The sequence below is a fragment of the Megascapheus bottae genome, chromosome 21 (genome assembly GCF_031878675.1).
Source record: "Megascapheus bottae isolate mThoBot1 chromosome 21, mThoBot2.hap1, whole genome shotgun sequence".
Classification (NCBI taxonomy): Eukaryota; Metazoa; Chordata; class Mammalia; order Rodentia; family Geomyidae; genus Megascapheus; species Megascapheus bottae.
In genome coordinates, this window is record NC_143529.1 from 4,009,682 (window position 1) to 4,025,133 (window position 15,452).

Genomic DNA, 15,452 nt, shown 5'->3' on the forward strand with positions numbered 1-15,452 from the left:
CCTGAGCTCTTCAACTCAAGGTTATTGCTCTACTACTTGAGCCACAGCATCACTTCTGGTTTTCTGGTATTTAAGAGTTAATTGGAGTCTTATAGAACTTCCAAACAATTCTATGACCATTTCAGCCCATCTTCCTACTTCTGAAGATTCCATCAGCCCTTCCCACATGGGCTGGAGTTGACAATCTCTTTTCACCTACTTAAGTTGAGGGATGGGACTCCATTACGCTAGTCACTCCTCTCAACTGAGTCATGCTCTTTAGCCTTTAGTCATAATATTTTGACATTCTATTTTCCTTCAAGCCATTGCCGCATTTCTGTTCTTCCTTTAAGGAAGCCTTCTGGAAGAAGCTGTATGTTTCTACTTATGTCTTATGTCATTTCCAATCCTTTTTTTTTTTTTTTTTTTTTGCCAGTCCTGGTCTTGAGCTCAGGGCCTGAGCCCTGTCCTTGGACTTTCTCAAGGCTAGAGCTCTACCACTTGAGCCTCAGCACCACTTCCGGCTTTTTTCTATGTATGTGGTACCAAGGAATCGAACCCGGGTCTTCATGCATGCTAGGCAAGCACTTTAACCACTAGGCCAAACTCCGGGCCCGCCTTTTTTTTTTTTTTTTTTTTTTTTTGTGGGTCATGTGGCTTGTACTTGGCCTGGACACTGTCCCTGAGCTCTTCAGCTCAAAACTATCACCCTATCCCTGGACCTGGGTGCTGTCCCTAAGCTCTTCAGCTCAAGGCTACCACCCTACCCTTGAGCCAAGCCCCATTCCCTATATATTAGAGGTTAATTGAAGATGAGAGTCTCAAGTCCTTTTGTGCCTGGGCTGGCTTTGAACCTTGATCCTGAGATCTCAGCCTCCTGAGTAGCTAGGGTTATAGGCTTGAGCCACCATGCCCGGCTGTCATTTCCAATTCTGTACTTCTTTTCTCTCTTGGACTCCATCTCTCTTGGACTTCAGGCTTCGATTATTAACCGACTTCTCTGAAACGTCTCTTGTCGATGTCCTCAATTATCATTTTGCAAATGCCCATCATCTCTTCTCTAGCAATACTATTTGACACAATGAACACCCCTTCTTTCCAGAAACTGGAAAGTACTTCCTTCTCCATTGTATTTTGATATCTAAATTGGTCTTTTTGCTAGGTGTTAATGGCTCATGCCAAGCTACTTAGGAGGCTGAGAATCTGAGGATTGAACTTTGAAGCCAGCCCAGGCAGAAGAGTCCATGAGATTCTAATATCCAAATAACAGGCACAAAAAGCTAGAAATGGAGTTGTGGCTCAAGTGGTAAGCACCTTGAAATACAACAGCCAGTGGGCGGGAGTTTGGCCTAGTGATAGATTGCTTGCCTAACATGCACAAAGACCCAGGTTTGATTCCTTGGTACTACATTCATAGAAAAGCCGGAAATGGTGTCGCGGCTCAAGTGGTAGAGCGTTAGCCTTGAGGAAAAGCCCAAAGACAGTGCTCAGGCCCTGAGTTCAGTCCCCAGGACTGGCAAAAAAAAAGTCCAAGGTCTGTAATTTTGAACTTTGAACTTAAGCTCCATAATTCCCTCTCTTCTCTCTCTCATTCTCTCTCTCTCTCTCTCTCTCTCTCTCTCTCTCTCTCTCTCTCTCTCTCTCTCTCTCTCACACACACACACACACACACACACAGAATAAATGTTAATAAATAAATCATCCTTCCTCATTTTTGCACACGCTCTCAAATTTGTCCACTTTCCCAAAGTTAGCCAACAGTCCATCAGACACAAAAGTTCTGTGTGGCTCCTCTTCCACTTCGGAAAGACAGTAATCCAGTGGACCTGTCTTCTACTCAGACTCAGATGTGGATCCCACATGTTCCCTGCTGCCACTCCGCTGCTCACTTTCCCCCTTCTTACTAGGGCTCGAGCAATGACCTGCTTCCTCACTGGTTTTCCTGTTTCCCCGCTCTTGTTTTCCATACAACAGATGGAATCAAATGAACATGTCATGCCCTTGCTGAAGAAACTCCTGCATATCTTCCTCAGGGCAAGATCTGAAGTCTACATGAAGTCCTCATGTAATGCCATGCCCCCGCCCTCCTCCTCAGTGTCTAGACTCTCTCATTCCCTTGCTTCAGCTATGTCCAACTTCTTGCTCCTAGAAAATAAAGGAAAAGAAAAGAAAGGCACCCAGTGTTTTTTTCTAGTGTCCCTAGCTCTGATCAGACTAAATCCAGACATACACTTTACTTTCTTGTTCCTTCCTTTGTATATTAGTGTTTTTACTGACTACTCTTTTCTGACTACTCTGAAGGCCTGCCTATGAAATCCTTATCTCCTCACTTATTCCCCTCCCCCCAAGTTTATTACTATCATCCTCAAGTATATTATGTAATTTGATTTAGTTTATTGTCTGTAGATTGCTTTAGAATGAAAATCAGGAAGTTTTTTAGTTTTCTTCCCCTTCCTTCCTCCCTCCCTTCCTTCCTCCCTCCCTCCCTCCCTTCCTTCCTTCCTTTCTCTTTCTTTTTGCCCGTCCTGGGGCTTGAACTCAGTGCCTGGGAACTGTCCTTAGACTATTTTTGCTCAAGGCTAGTGCTCTGCCACCTGAGTCACAGAGCCACTACTAGCTTTTTCTGTGTAAATGGTACCTAGGAATCAAACCCAGAGCTTCATGCATGCTAGGCAAGCACTCTACAACTAGGCTACATTTCCAGCCCCTGCAGTTTTCTTTTTACTGATGCCATCTCAGCCTTGGAACATCATTAGTAGTTAAATGAGAATTTGGTGAATGAATTACTTAGAATTAATACCTATACAAAAAGGCAGGTGGGAGTATAACTTCAAAATTCTCAATATGTAAGGTGCTGATATATATCAGAAAGCTTACTCAGCAATTTAATCCTAGAAATTCATTACTACAAATTTGCCATGTCTTGGGTAAGGGAAACACTGTTTCAGAGTATTAATAGCTGTGTAGAAAAGAAGGAAAATTATCCTGAAAAACATAGCTTTCTGTACTCAGGCTTTATTGTATATTGCAATTATCTGGGGTGCAGAATCTCACCTTCAGAGCTGCTAATTTAATTAATGTAGATCAGTGTCTCTCTTTTTGTGATAGTAACAGGCTTTGGTGATTATGATTGAAGTCCATTAATTCATTAGGAGTTGCAGGTGGTATTCTGATTAACACCTCTTAGCTTCTTTTTTTTTTCTTTACACACACAAAATAAAGGGTTGGAGCACATTGTCTGTAAACATTCTTTCAATTGGGATACTATAGGGATTTTTTTTTTTTCTGTTAGTAGTGGGGCTTGAACTCTGGGCCTGAGTGCTTGTCCCTGAACTCTTCAGCTTGAGGCTACTGCCCTACCCCCTGAGGCACCGATCCACTTCTAGTTTTCTGGTGGGTAATTGGAGGTAAATGTCTTACAGATTTTTTTTATGCCCTGTCTGGCTTTGAACCTTGATCCTCAGATCTCAGCCTCCTGAGCAGCTAGGATTACAGGTGTGAGCCACCGGCCTGGCAGGGAAATGTTCTTAATTAGGGATTTATTTATATGGAAGCCTTTAGTATTTCCTCCTAGTGATTTACTAGAATATGTTTACATGAATGTGTGTGTTCGTTGATATTCTGAAAAGATAAGGGCAGCTATTCTATAATTTAAAAACCTGTGATGGTAAATTAGTCTCCCGCGCCCCCACCTTTTGTATAGACCATGCAGTCCTTGAACTTGCAAATTCTCCCGCCTCAGCCTTCCGAACAATGGGATTACAGATTTGCTCTCCTATTGCTGGCTGCTGCTGCTGCTTCTTTTTCCTTCTCCTCCTCCCCTCCCCTCTTCTCCCTGACCTCCTCCTCCTTCCCTTCCTTCTCCTTCCTTAGAATTCTAAATTTGAATTCAAGATAAAGTCTGAGTGGGCTGGGAGTTTGGCCTAGATTGCTTTGCCTAACATGCCTAACATGTGATTCCTCAGTACCACATACACAGAAAAAAAGCTGAAGTGGTGCTGTGGCTCAAATGGTAGAGCTCTAGCCTTGAGAAAACCCAAGGACAGTGCTCAGGCCCTGAATTCAAGGCCCAGAACTGACAAAAAAAAGAAAAGAAAAGATAAAGACAGAGGATCACAATAGCTCAAGCCCCAGGACTGGCAAAAAAACCCAAAAACAACAACAAAAAATTTTCTAATTATAATTATTTCCTAGTGCAATATATTTATTGCTTGTCTGCAGATATCTGGGAAGTCGTGCCTCATGAAAAATACTCGAAAAACTTCACATGCTTCCTTTCTTTTTTCGTTGGTTGTGGGGTTTGAACTCTGGGCTTGGGCACTGTCCCTGAGCTCTTTAGCTCAAGGCTACTGCCCTACCCCTTGAGCCTCAGCCCCACTTCCCGTTTTCTAGTGATTAATTAGAGATAAAGAGTCTCAGGGCCTCTTAGTGCTCAGGCTGACTTTGAGCTTTGATCCTCGTTCTCAGTCTCCAGGCTCAGGCGTGACCCATTGAGCCAGGCTAATCAATCTTATTTCAAGAGTTAAATATTCAGAGATAAGACATGAAGTAGACAAGGACTTGAAAATCCTTTTCAAAAGGTCTGGATTTGGACTCTCCCCAAAGCAAATTGGTTCCTCACTGATGAGAAGAGAATCTCCAAACAATATTTGTAAAGAAAGGAAAAAGTCACACAACTAGCAAATATCTCAACTCGGTTTTCTGTATTCTAAAGCACTCTTTCCGTTCTTCAGGTGATATTTCGGGGGTTTCTCGTTGTACAATCGATTCCTTTGGTTGCATAAAAAAAAAGAGTGTAAACTATCAGGGTTGAGTGAAAAAGTGGAAGGCCAGGCCCGACGGTCAGGGTCGGAGTTCCTGCCGGTGCACAAGCTGCTGACCGGTCTCCAGCGAACTGCCCTACCTTTCAGGACCCCGATTTTAACAGGCCTAACACGGGGAGATCTACAACCCCAGTCAGGCACCCAAGATCCTATCCCAACTGTTCCTCATCCATTGCAGGCTTTTCGTACCCAATGGGTGCAAAACCAAAGCGTTCCGGGCAATGGCGAGACTGAAGGGCAAAGGTGGAAGACTGAAGTTCTGAACAGAAAAAAAAAAAAGGAGGAAGAACTCCCGGACATGCCGAAATGAGTAATTCAATAAAGATTAGGCAGGAAGGAGAAGCCAGGCAGGAAGGACGCTGCCAGGCCGACTCCGCGAGGAGGGGGCGGGGCCGAGCGCGGATTGGCAGGCCGAGGGGGCGTGGCCCAAGTTGATAACCCCAGGGGAAGCGCTGGGGCGGCTGCGCCAGCGTCGTTGATCTGTTCGCAGCCCACTGGGTTTCTCAGAACCAGCGTCTGGCGGAAGGAAGGGCGTGACCGCGGGCGTGCCGACGCGTCATGACGTCACAAGAGGCGGGGCCTCCCGGGAGTAGAGCCGGCCCGGCGGGCGGACGGGTGCGTTTGGCAGTCGCTGCTTGGGGACGCGGTGTGCGCGGGGGCTGCGTTCTGCGCTCCGGGTTCGCCGTCACCGCCCGTCCCTCTCCGGAGCCCGGGCCCGACGGGACGCGCGCCCGTGCGTGTGTGAGCGGGACTGAGGGCAGAGGTGTCCCTTCGCTACCTTTTTAAAAACTTTTTTTTCCGCCCCCCCTACTCTGGAAAGCCCTCCCTGCCCCGCGGGCAGCGGTTCTCCCGGCGCCTCCCTGCGCGCGGCCGGGGAGGACGGGGCAGGCCCCCGGCGCGGCTCGGTTTAATTTTCCTTTCGAACTTGTGAGCGTTCCCCGCCCCCCCACCTTTTTTCTTTCTTTCTTTTTTTTTTACGTTTTTTTCTCCCTCCGCTCCGGGTGTTTTGGCCCAGTGCCTCCCCTGGCCGTGGTCCTTACACTCCCTCCTCGTAGGTCCCCCTCGCCGTGCCCCTCGCCCAGGGTCGCCCTCCTCCCCGCCCCGGACCCGGGAGGGTGGGAACCCGCACCCCACCCGGCCCGCCCGCGCCTCCGCAGCCCAGCCCGCACCTGCCTCAGTATGAACGGGGTCAGCGACCCACCTCTCTTTATAAAAGATATTAAGGCCGGACTGAAAAACTTAAATGTCGTCTTTATTGTCCTGGAGATAGGTAAGTGGGGTCCGCAGACCGCCCCACCGGCCCCGCGCGCTTCCCGGACCCGGCAGCCGCCGACGTCGGGAGCCGGGGACCGACCACCCACCCAGCCCCGCGGCCCACGTGGGCTCCGGTCGGTGACTCGCGGGGAGAAGCCCGGCTCCCACCTGGTCCACCCCCACCCCGCAGACGTCCTGACCTCGGCCGGCTGGTGGTCGCCTGTCTTAACACACCCCTTCTTTTTCTCCCCTCCTTCTGGCTTCCTCCCCCCCCCCTCTTCCCAGGGCGCGTGACCAAGACCAAAGATGGCCATGAAGTGAGGTCGTGCAAAGTGGCCGATAAAACGGGCAGCATCACCATCTCCGTGTGGGATGAGGTCGGCAGTCTCATCCAGACCGGGGATATCATACGGTTGACCCGAGGGTAGGTATGCGCGGTGGGGGGGGAGGGGGGCGGGGGCTGGCTGACCCCGGGCATCCCGACCAGTCCTCCAGTAGCGATGGCTTCCGCGGGGTCCACATCCCAAGAAGTTTTTCCTGATCCTCGGGTGTTAACTTCGTGGGGATCCCACACACCTTTGCACTCTAGGACTGACTGTGGGTTTCAGGCAGGAAACTCACCCCGCCCACTAATTTACATTACAAAGAAAAAAACTTCTGATCTCCAGACTGATAGACTCCACACTTTCAAATTAGTTTTAATTCGGCATATTTCCGGTTCTTTCCACCCCTCCTCTCTTTTGAATGACTTGAAATTCCTGTTGATTTTTTTTTTTTTGTATTTAGATGACCTAAAAGTAGTAGTTGGGGAAAAGTTTAGGGTTTTTCTTTCTTTTTCTTTTCTTTTTTAAAAAAAATAATCACACTTGTACTAAGAAAAACATTAAGACAGGATCAGGAAGACTCAATTTGAAAACGATTGCTTCTGTTTTCTGTTTTAAGATCATTGTAGGAAACCGAAAATGGTAACAGAAAATGTTCAGTGGGACGACTTCTGTGATCCTTTCGTTCAGAAAGTTTAGCTGGCAGATTGGTGGCATTTTTTAAAGAAAAATTGGAGCTTTTTAAAATGATAACAATTTATTATCTTGCATTGGTTGTCTAAGGGAGTTCCATTTGGACATTTCTGTACCTTTATATTTGTCTTATACCTCTTATCCTCCTTTTCTCCCTCTTTTTAAAACCGACTACTTTTTTGGCTACCAAATCTTTGGAAAGGCTAAGAGGCCAGAAAATAATTTAAGACATACAATCTGGAAGCGTTTGTGATCTGTAGGATTGTACTAATTTCATTGGTCATAAGTAAAGGAGGTGTAGATGTTGGTGTAATAAATAGAATCTGGAAAGCACTGGCAGGTTCTGAGTGTAGGAGCCTCTGGTAAGGTAATGTCATACAGGCCTTGCAACAAACACCTTCAGGAAGTGAGGTTTCAAAGCAGGAAGTGAGAATCAGGACTTAGACATTGTATTCTTCTACACTGACTCATTGTGACCTTAATTACATCTTTTAAACTTCCACATCTTTAAGTTACAAAAAAGAGAATTCCTTACCTGGGAGGGTGTGGTGAGGATTAACATAATTGACGTTTTTTTTGCTTCTGAAGTATTTTTATCCCTGGGATCAAAACTGTTCCTTTAAAAAAAAAAACAAAAAAACAAACAAACAAAAAAACCCTTTTGTGTCCATCCTGGGGCTTGAACTCTTCCTGAGTTTTTGTGTTTTTTTTGCTCAAGGCTGGTACTCTACTACTTGACACACAGCTCCACTTCCAGCATTTTGGTGATTAATTGGAGCTGAGTCTCAAGGACCTTCCTCCTGGACCTTCCTGCTTTGAATCCAGTACCTCAGAGCTCAGCCTCCTGGGTAACTAGGATTTACAGGTGTGAAGTACTCACCATGGGCCCCCAGCTTAAATCTTTTTCATACACTGAAAACAGCATCTCGTTTCAAATATTTCATATTCCCTGGCCACAGTTATAGATACTTCCATTTATCAAAAATTAAACATTTATGGAGAGAACATTTAAGGACCACAGTTACCAAGGAGTATGGTTCAAAAGGAAAATTAAGCCTAGAGAAGTTCTCTTTACGAATTTCAGTATGACCTTGGGAATTAGGAAGTTAATGCACTTTCAGCTTTCCTTTCTGTAAAATTAAAATGGGAATAATCGTATTTTAGTAAACTAACACTGCTTGGAACGTAGTCTTCAGTAAGGTCTAAGTGAAACATCTCTATGAAAGGCTTACCTAATGGTTAAGGCTTACTTAATGGTTGGTTTGAATGCTAGCATGTATGCTGTAAAGCCATGGGAACCAGATCAGTGTTCTCATCACTTAAACTTTAAGAGAAAGTTAAATATTTCTGTTGTTCAAGTTTCTTCCCTCAAAATACACATTAAAATGTACATTTGTAAATGCAAAAGTAAAACATTGAAGAAGTAAAAACAAAAAAAAACTTTTTGGAATGTTAATGCACATGAGTTAATTCTGGGTAGCTTGTATGATTTGAGAACGATGAGTGTACAAAGAACCTTTGGAAGTCAAATATTGGGTTGATTTTTATTAAATTAGTTATATTTTCCTTAGCTCTTTAAGTAGGATTGTTATGTTTAAATGACGCTATCTTCTTTCAAAGTGTTCCAAGTCAACACTTTTACAGCCAGTTTTGTATGAAGAGTTGGAAATCTGAAAAAGTGGCAGAAAGATTTGTGAGCTTAGTTTGTCCTATGACCTGCTGAGTGCTAGGAGGCACATGCCTAACTCATGAAAACTTGTTCTGTTTTCTATGGGTATGGTTTTTAGATACATCATAATTTGGCAGTAGAATTTTCTTTGTATTATTTCTTTGTAAGAAACACATTAATCAAAGTTAGATACATTGTATTTGAATTATTGTAAATTTCATACACACAAGGTTTGGTTTCCACTTCTACGCCAATTAAAAATACATGTTAAATAGAATAATGTATACTTCTGAAGACCTGTTTTGTTTCTTTCTAGATATGCATCTATGTGGAAAGGATGTCTGACACTTTATACTGGAAGAGGTGGTGAACTTCAAAAAATTGGGGAGTAAGTATAACTGACTAAGTCACAAATCCTGTCTTAACTGGTAGGTATGATCTGTACACGGAAAGCTTTCTGGACTTTTTTGGGGAGAAGGGGCTGGGTAAGCTGACTTTGGCAGCCTTGTATTGTATGGGGGTACTGGCTTAACAGCTGTCAGTATTATATACTGTGTCAAGAATGTCAGAATGTGTGTTTGCTCTGGCAAAGACACAGCAGTGGAGACTAGCCCCTATGGACCATTGTCTAGGCTTTAGAAACCTGCCTCACTCAGGTAGGTATCATTGGAGTTGTTTCTCTTCCTGTCTTCCTCCCTCCCTCTCCTTTCCTCCCCCCCCCCTTTTTTTTGGCCAGTCCTGGGACTTGAACTCGGGCCTGAATACTGTCATTGGACACTTTTTGCTCAAGGCTAGCACTCTGCCACTTGAACCACAGCTCCACTTCTGGCTTTTTCCATATATGGTTCTGAGGAATCCAGCCCAGGGTTTTGTGAATGCTAGGTGAACATGCTACAACTAGGCCATGCTCCCTGTGAAGTAGTTTTTCCTCTTCCTGTAATGAAACAAAACAAGCTGCATTACAGTCCTCAAGTTTACAGTATTTGCTCTGTATATGTATGGGTGAATTTGCACTCTTGTTAAAAGGACTTGCAGCAATGTACACTGAAGTCCTATATTTATTCACAGTCTAGGTGTGGTGCAGGCAGCCACAAGGCTCCCATACACCTTGGTAATGAGCTCCAGTTGACCTGGAGGATCCCTCCTCTCTAGGGGTGTAAAGGTAATTCAGCCTTCATGGTAGACTAGAGGTTTGGGGCTGTACTCATAAGTATGCTATACATAGTGAATCAAATCAATGCTGTATTTTTTTTTTTTTTTTTTTTTTGGTGGTTGTTCTTGTGACTTGAACTCTGGGCCTGGACGCTGCCCCTTAGCTCTTCAGCTCAAGACTACTGCCCTAACCCCTTGAGCCTCAGCAACATATCCAGTTTTCCAGTGGTTAATTGGAGATAAGAGACTCACTGACTTTCATGCCTGGGCTGGCTCTGAACTGCAGTCCTTTATTACTTTATTTGAATTTATCCTTAATTTCTATGAAATTGGAAGATATAAATGGATTCTAAAACAAAAACAAAAACAACCACAATAAAAAAAATCAAGGAAAATTTGTATGTAAGTGAGCTACTTTGTCTAAGGAATACAATCAATAATGAAAGAAAAAATGATACAATCTTTTTTTTTTTTTTTGCTGGGTCATGGGGCTTGAACTCAGTCTGGGCACTGTCCCTTAGCTCTTCAGCTCACTGCTACCGTCCTACCCTCAGGCCAAGCCCCACTTCCCATTTTTTAGAAGTTAATTGGAGATAAGAGTCTCAGGTCCTTTGTGCCCTGGTTGGCTTTGAATCTTGATCTTCAGATCTCAGCCTCCTCAGTAGCTAGGATTACATGCATGAGCTGCAGATCCTGGCTTCATAAAATCTTTTATAAAGATCAGCAGCTTGATTGAACCACTAACACCTTCACAAGAAGACAAATTAGAATCCATTTCGTGTTTGTATTTGTACTAGAGTCCCTTGTTCAGAAAGGTCTGAGGACCTAGCCACGTTTACTGGAATGTAGGTCAATTAAGTGAAGAACCATAGGGAATTAATTCCTCATTATTTGATGGCTGGTCAGGGTCAGTTTAGAATTTCCCAAAACAGGTTGTAGTTTTTTTTTTTTTTTTTTTTTTTTTTTTTTTGTGAATGTGTGTGCCACTGCTGGGTCTTGAACATAGAGCCTGGATGCTTTCCCCCTTTCCTCTGTTTGTCTCCTGCTCAAGGCTGGCACTCTACCAGTTGAGCCACAGCTCTACTTTTGGCTTTTTGGTGGTTAATTAGAGCCATATGGACTTTTCTGCCTGGGCTGGCTTTGAACCTCCTCGGTCCTCAGATTTCAACCTCTTAAAAAGCTAGGGTTACAGGTAATAGCCACTACTAGCACCTGGCTTCCAATTCCTTTTTAGTGAGTTGGGGAGCTAAGCAGATGATTATGAATACCTTGGTACTCATTGTTCTTTCACAAGAAGCTCCAGGATAAACTGTGGCTAGCGTATTGTCTTTCAGTTCTTAATCTTGGTGGTTATCTTTGCAGATTCACCCTGTTGGGTCAAAAGAATGATTTAATGAATGTGTGGCAATGGATCTGCGCAAATCCATCACCACTCCTGAAGAAATCTCACTGGAACCATAAACACCTCTTTGATTAGCCTATGGTGGACAAACCGACACCGATGCCTTTTGGTGTCTTTGGTCTTTGACAGTATTTTGCAGTACAAAGGGAAATTGAAGTACACATAGAACTACATGTTAGAGATAATTAAATTCTTGATATTTGTGGCTGTAGTAAATTCATTAATTTTTATTATAAATAGGATTATCTAGCATGTTACTATTAAGGAATTTCATTGGCACCTAAATTCTTCAATCCAATAAGTTAGGAATGTTGCACAGAAGATGTTTGATAACTTACAGAAGTCATTTAACTTATCCTTGATTTTCTTTCAGATTTTGTATGGTTTATTCAGAAGTGCCAAATTTCAGTGAACCCAACCCAGATTATCGAGGACAGCAGAACCAAGGGGTAATTAAGTTAGCGTGTATTTAGAATAATGTGACTATAGTAATTTTATACCTAGACTATGAGACCTAGAGACTATGAAGAGAATTGTTTTTTAGTTAGGCCTTATGTTTTATTTTGTACATATTTGAGAGTCTGTAGTTCTTGATGCCATAGATACATGTTTCCCTTAGGACTTTTGCAGAGTGACAAGTAATACAGGAAATATAAGTAACAGAAGCTGTGAAAAGTTTGGGGAAACATCCTTGAACATTTTATTGATTGTGTTTATATTCAGTATATGATTAGTGACACTAAGCTTATTGCTTCATTGAAAACTATATTTTGCATGGGGAGTTTATCATATATATATTCATATATATATATATATATATATATTTTTTTTTTTTTTTTGCCAGTCCTGGGCTTGAATTCAGGGCCTGAGCACTGTCCTTCGTCTTTCTCAAGGCTAGAGCTCTACCACTTGAGCCACAGTACTACTTCTGGCTTTTTTTGTATTTGTAGTACTGAGGAATCGAACCTGGGTCTTCATGCATGGTAGGCAAGCACTCTTCCCACTAGGCCAAACTCCTGGCCCCTCTTGAACATTTTAAAATTGAGTTGTCTTAGATATTTTTTTTAAGTGGTTAAAAATAACTTTTTTTTAAAAAGTCATACAACTATAAAAGGATATGGTAATTTTTAATGTCTGAGTGTGTTATTTTAACTTCATTTGATTAATTTAAAACTTTTTTTTAGGTAAATAATGAGCTGAAAAATAGTAATACCAGTACAGGTACATTTGGACCAGTGGGTAAGTTTTTTTGGTTTTTATGTATTTGTAATCAGGCAGAGATGCTAAGGGAATTAGGAAAGAGATCCAGGGAAAAAAATACCTTTAGGCAAAAAATAAATAAATGAAAAAAATAGTATTACAAGTGACCTACCAAATATAGCTCTACCACAGTAATTTTGTAGAAGGTAGATAAATTGGTAAGCCAATTTATTGAATACATTAATTGAATTTATTGAATACATTGTCTAAGCAATTGAGTCTATCAATGAACAGTAAACCAAGTCTAAATCTTGGTGATGTCTGTTAACAGGTTGCTTATTTTTCTGCGTTTGTAAAATTTCTTTAATGATTGATATTCCAATAGATGGAATATTGCTGATTGCTTTAGTTCACTAAAAGACTATTAGAATTATAGCTCTGTGTAGAGTAAATTAATGAGTACTGTTAGCTACCTTTTTAAAAGATTAGCCTCTATGCCTCAGGCTTACTGTTAATTGTGCTTGGAGTCCTGTCAATGCTTTTGAAACTTTTGTTAAATAACTGAAGATAAGTCTTTTATGACTGGAGTTTGTTAGGTTAGTTTATTTGTTATTTGACCTAATGGCATGCTTTGGCACAAAATTTCCATTGGAAACTTCTGTTTGTTTAAAAGAAGTTAGGATTATATTGTCTACTTTGAAGCAATAACCTTCTGAGTCAAATGACATTGTACCAATGCTTTTTTCCCCTTTTCTCCTCTTTGTATTAGTATATTGCCAAGTATTTACAGTGATAATGCATTTATAAAACCCTGCAGTCCACTTGTTTTCTTCAATATGGAAATAATGGTGTTTTTTGCTTGGGACTTTCATGTTTGGGACCTCTCTGGTTCTATAGCTTAATAATGACCACTTCAGAAAATGGTAATTTCTTTTTATATTTTTTCTTAGGAAATGGTGTTCAAACTGGCCCCGAATCAAGGGGATGCCAAATTTCATATTCTGGTAGAAGCAATGGCCGGGGACTGACCTATCCACAGCTATCAGGAGCAGCTAATAATCACACAGTCATGACCACAATGAGTAATGGCAGGGATCCTCGGAGGGCCTTTAAAAGATGACCTATGCCAAATAGTTACATGTAGTTTTTGAACTACATGACCTACTTGAACACATATTGCACTTTTATTTATTGTTAACTGTGAAACGTATGTCCTTTATTCGTTTTCTTTTACATTTTTGGTTTGTTAAGACAAGTTGTTGATTTTTATAGCAAAACTGTTAAGCTACTCAAGTATCCTATTGAAGAGTAAGAGCTCTCTGAGAAGTAGGGGCATTTACTTAGAGCAAAACTATTGGATATCCTCTTTTAAAAATCTGTACCCATTTTAAGGGTGAGTTACTTGAGATATTAAGCTTTATAGCCTCTGTGAGTCTATCTTCTGTATATGTTTTTGTAATATTTGGCATAAAGTTTTAAATCCAGCTGTTTACCAGCTAAAGCAACAACCACCAAAAATGAGAAATTTGATCAATGCTAACAGCCATTTTGACTCCAGGAATAACTGACTATATTGACTGCTATTAAGATTTTCCCTAGCACTGAATCATCTAGAATTCTTGAGTTGCCCCCCCCCAATTTATCGTAATTATGGAATAAAAGTAATTATTTTGTAAGAAAGTACATTTTCTGTGCTTTCTGTAATGTGGTACTTTTAACATTTGTTTTTAAAACTACTTATTATGTTGGGGGAAAATTTAAAACTAAGGCCTTAAGTATTTAGTTTTGAAACTACCATGTAAAATATTAAAATGTAGTTTGGAGGAGTTGTAAAATCACAAACATTGATTATTAAAAAAAGTGTAAGTAGATATAATGAAGGTGATTTAAATTGAATCCATGTAGCAATTAGCAGTCTTAAGTTGCCCTGGTAGTTAACAGCCTTCAGTGAAAGTGCTAGGTACTTCCCTTTATTTCAGTTGTGTGTATGTGTCCTAATTTTGGAATAGATTGACATTATAAGCAAAAGTTACATGACTCTCAAGAGTGGGTTGCAGCTTTATTAAAAAATGTTAACATGTACTTTATTTATATGTTACAAATGAGACCCACTTTTACTTTTTACTATATGGGTGGATAGCTAGTAACTTTTTTCCTTTGTTAAAGTTTCGCCTCCTCTTTTGAATAAAACTTGTATTAATATTAAAAGATCTTCCTAATTTTTACTCTTTTCTATGACAACAGTGGAGAGCCTATACATCTTCCTCACATTATAACATTAACCTGGAGACTTCTTAGTTTTATATTTGTTGTCTTCCCCCCTCCCACTTTTGTTGCTTTTTCCTTCCTACCTCAAATCATACAATAAAGTCATAGCATTTTAAAATTTCATAGAATTGGAGTATAATTTGTGCCAGATATTTTTTTTTCCTCTAGTTCGATTTATCTAACATGTTTTTAAACATTATGTAATAGGTTACTGGAGATTAAGTGGTAGACAAAAGGCTGAGTTGTCTTGGTTTGCTTTTGGTCTCCAGTTCTGGGGTTTTTATCCGGTAGGAAAGCATTCCTTTATATATATGATTGATTCACTCACTCATAATGACTACAGGTAACTTGGCTTGGCAACTGTTTAGATTTTTTTTACATTTCAGAATGACAAAGAATTTAAAGATTGAGATGGTTATATTTTACAAGATACTGGGATGAACAAAAATGCTACAAAGAAGTTTCTAACTTAAAAATATAAGAATCAGGAGCAATACTACTTAGGTTATTTTGGAGAGAATACAGTGTTATTAACGGTGACTGAAGAATGACTTTTGGAGTTTTAGGAGACAAAAGTACTGCCAGGTTTAGATTCTGGACTGACTTCCTGCTTTATTTTCTCATCTGGAATGCTGGGAAAGTTGTGACACTCAACCTAAGCTCTGGAGCATGTAAGTAATACTTTTTCC

The 15,452-nt window shown here is 41.3% G+C and overlaps 1 protein-coding gene and 1 long non-coding RNA gene across 8 annotated transcripts in view; both read left to right on the forward strand.

Moving 5' to 3' along the window:
- LOC150048565 (uncharacterized) overlaps positions 1-5,101 on the forward strand; it is a 142,333-nt gene extending 137,232 nt beyond the window's left edge. Inside the window, exon 3 of the long non-coding RNA XR_016539083.1 lies at positions 4,981-5,101. This is a non-coding gene — a long non-coding RNA (uncharacterized LOC150048565). The remainder of the gene's footprint in view (positions 1-4,980) is intronic.
- A 271-nt stretch (positions 5,102-5,372) lies between these two features.
- Positions 5,373-13,665, forward strand: Nabp1 (nucleic acid binding protein 1). 7 transcript variants are annotated; one of them, XM_090354509.1, is made up of 6 exons: positions 5,373-5,417; positions 6,342-6,480; positions 9,058-9,129; positions 11,669-11,744; positions 12,480-12,534; positions 13,446-13,665. In XM_090354509.1, the coding sequence occupies exons 3-6, from the start codon at positions 9,068-9,070 to the stop codon at positions 13,613-13,615; spliced, it is 363 nt and encodes a 120-aa protein (XP_090210635.1). In that variant the 5' UTR covers positions 5,373-5,417; positions 6,342-6,480; positions 9,058-9,067; the 3' UTR covers positions 13,616-13,665. The 7 variants fall into 7 exon arrangements, with proteins under 7 accessions (XP_090210635.1, XP_090210633.1, XP_090210637.1 ...); XM_090354507.1 differs by lacking the exon at positions 5,373-5,417 and adding an exon at positions 5,428-5,565; XM_090354511.1 differs by lacking the exon at positions 5,373-5,417 and adding an exon at positions 5,428-5,543.
- The last annotated feature ends 1,787 nt before the right edge of the window (positions 13,666-15,452 follow it).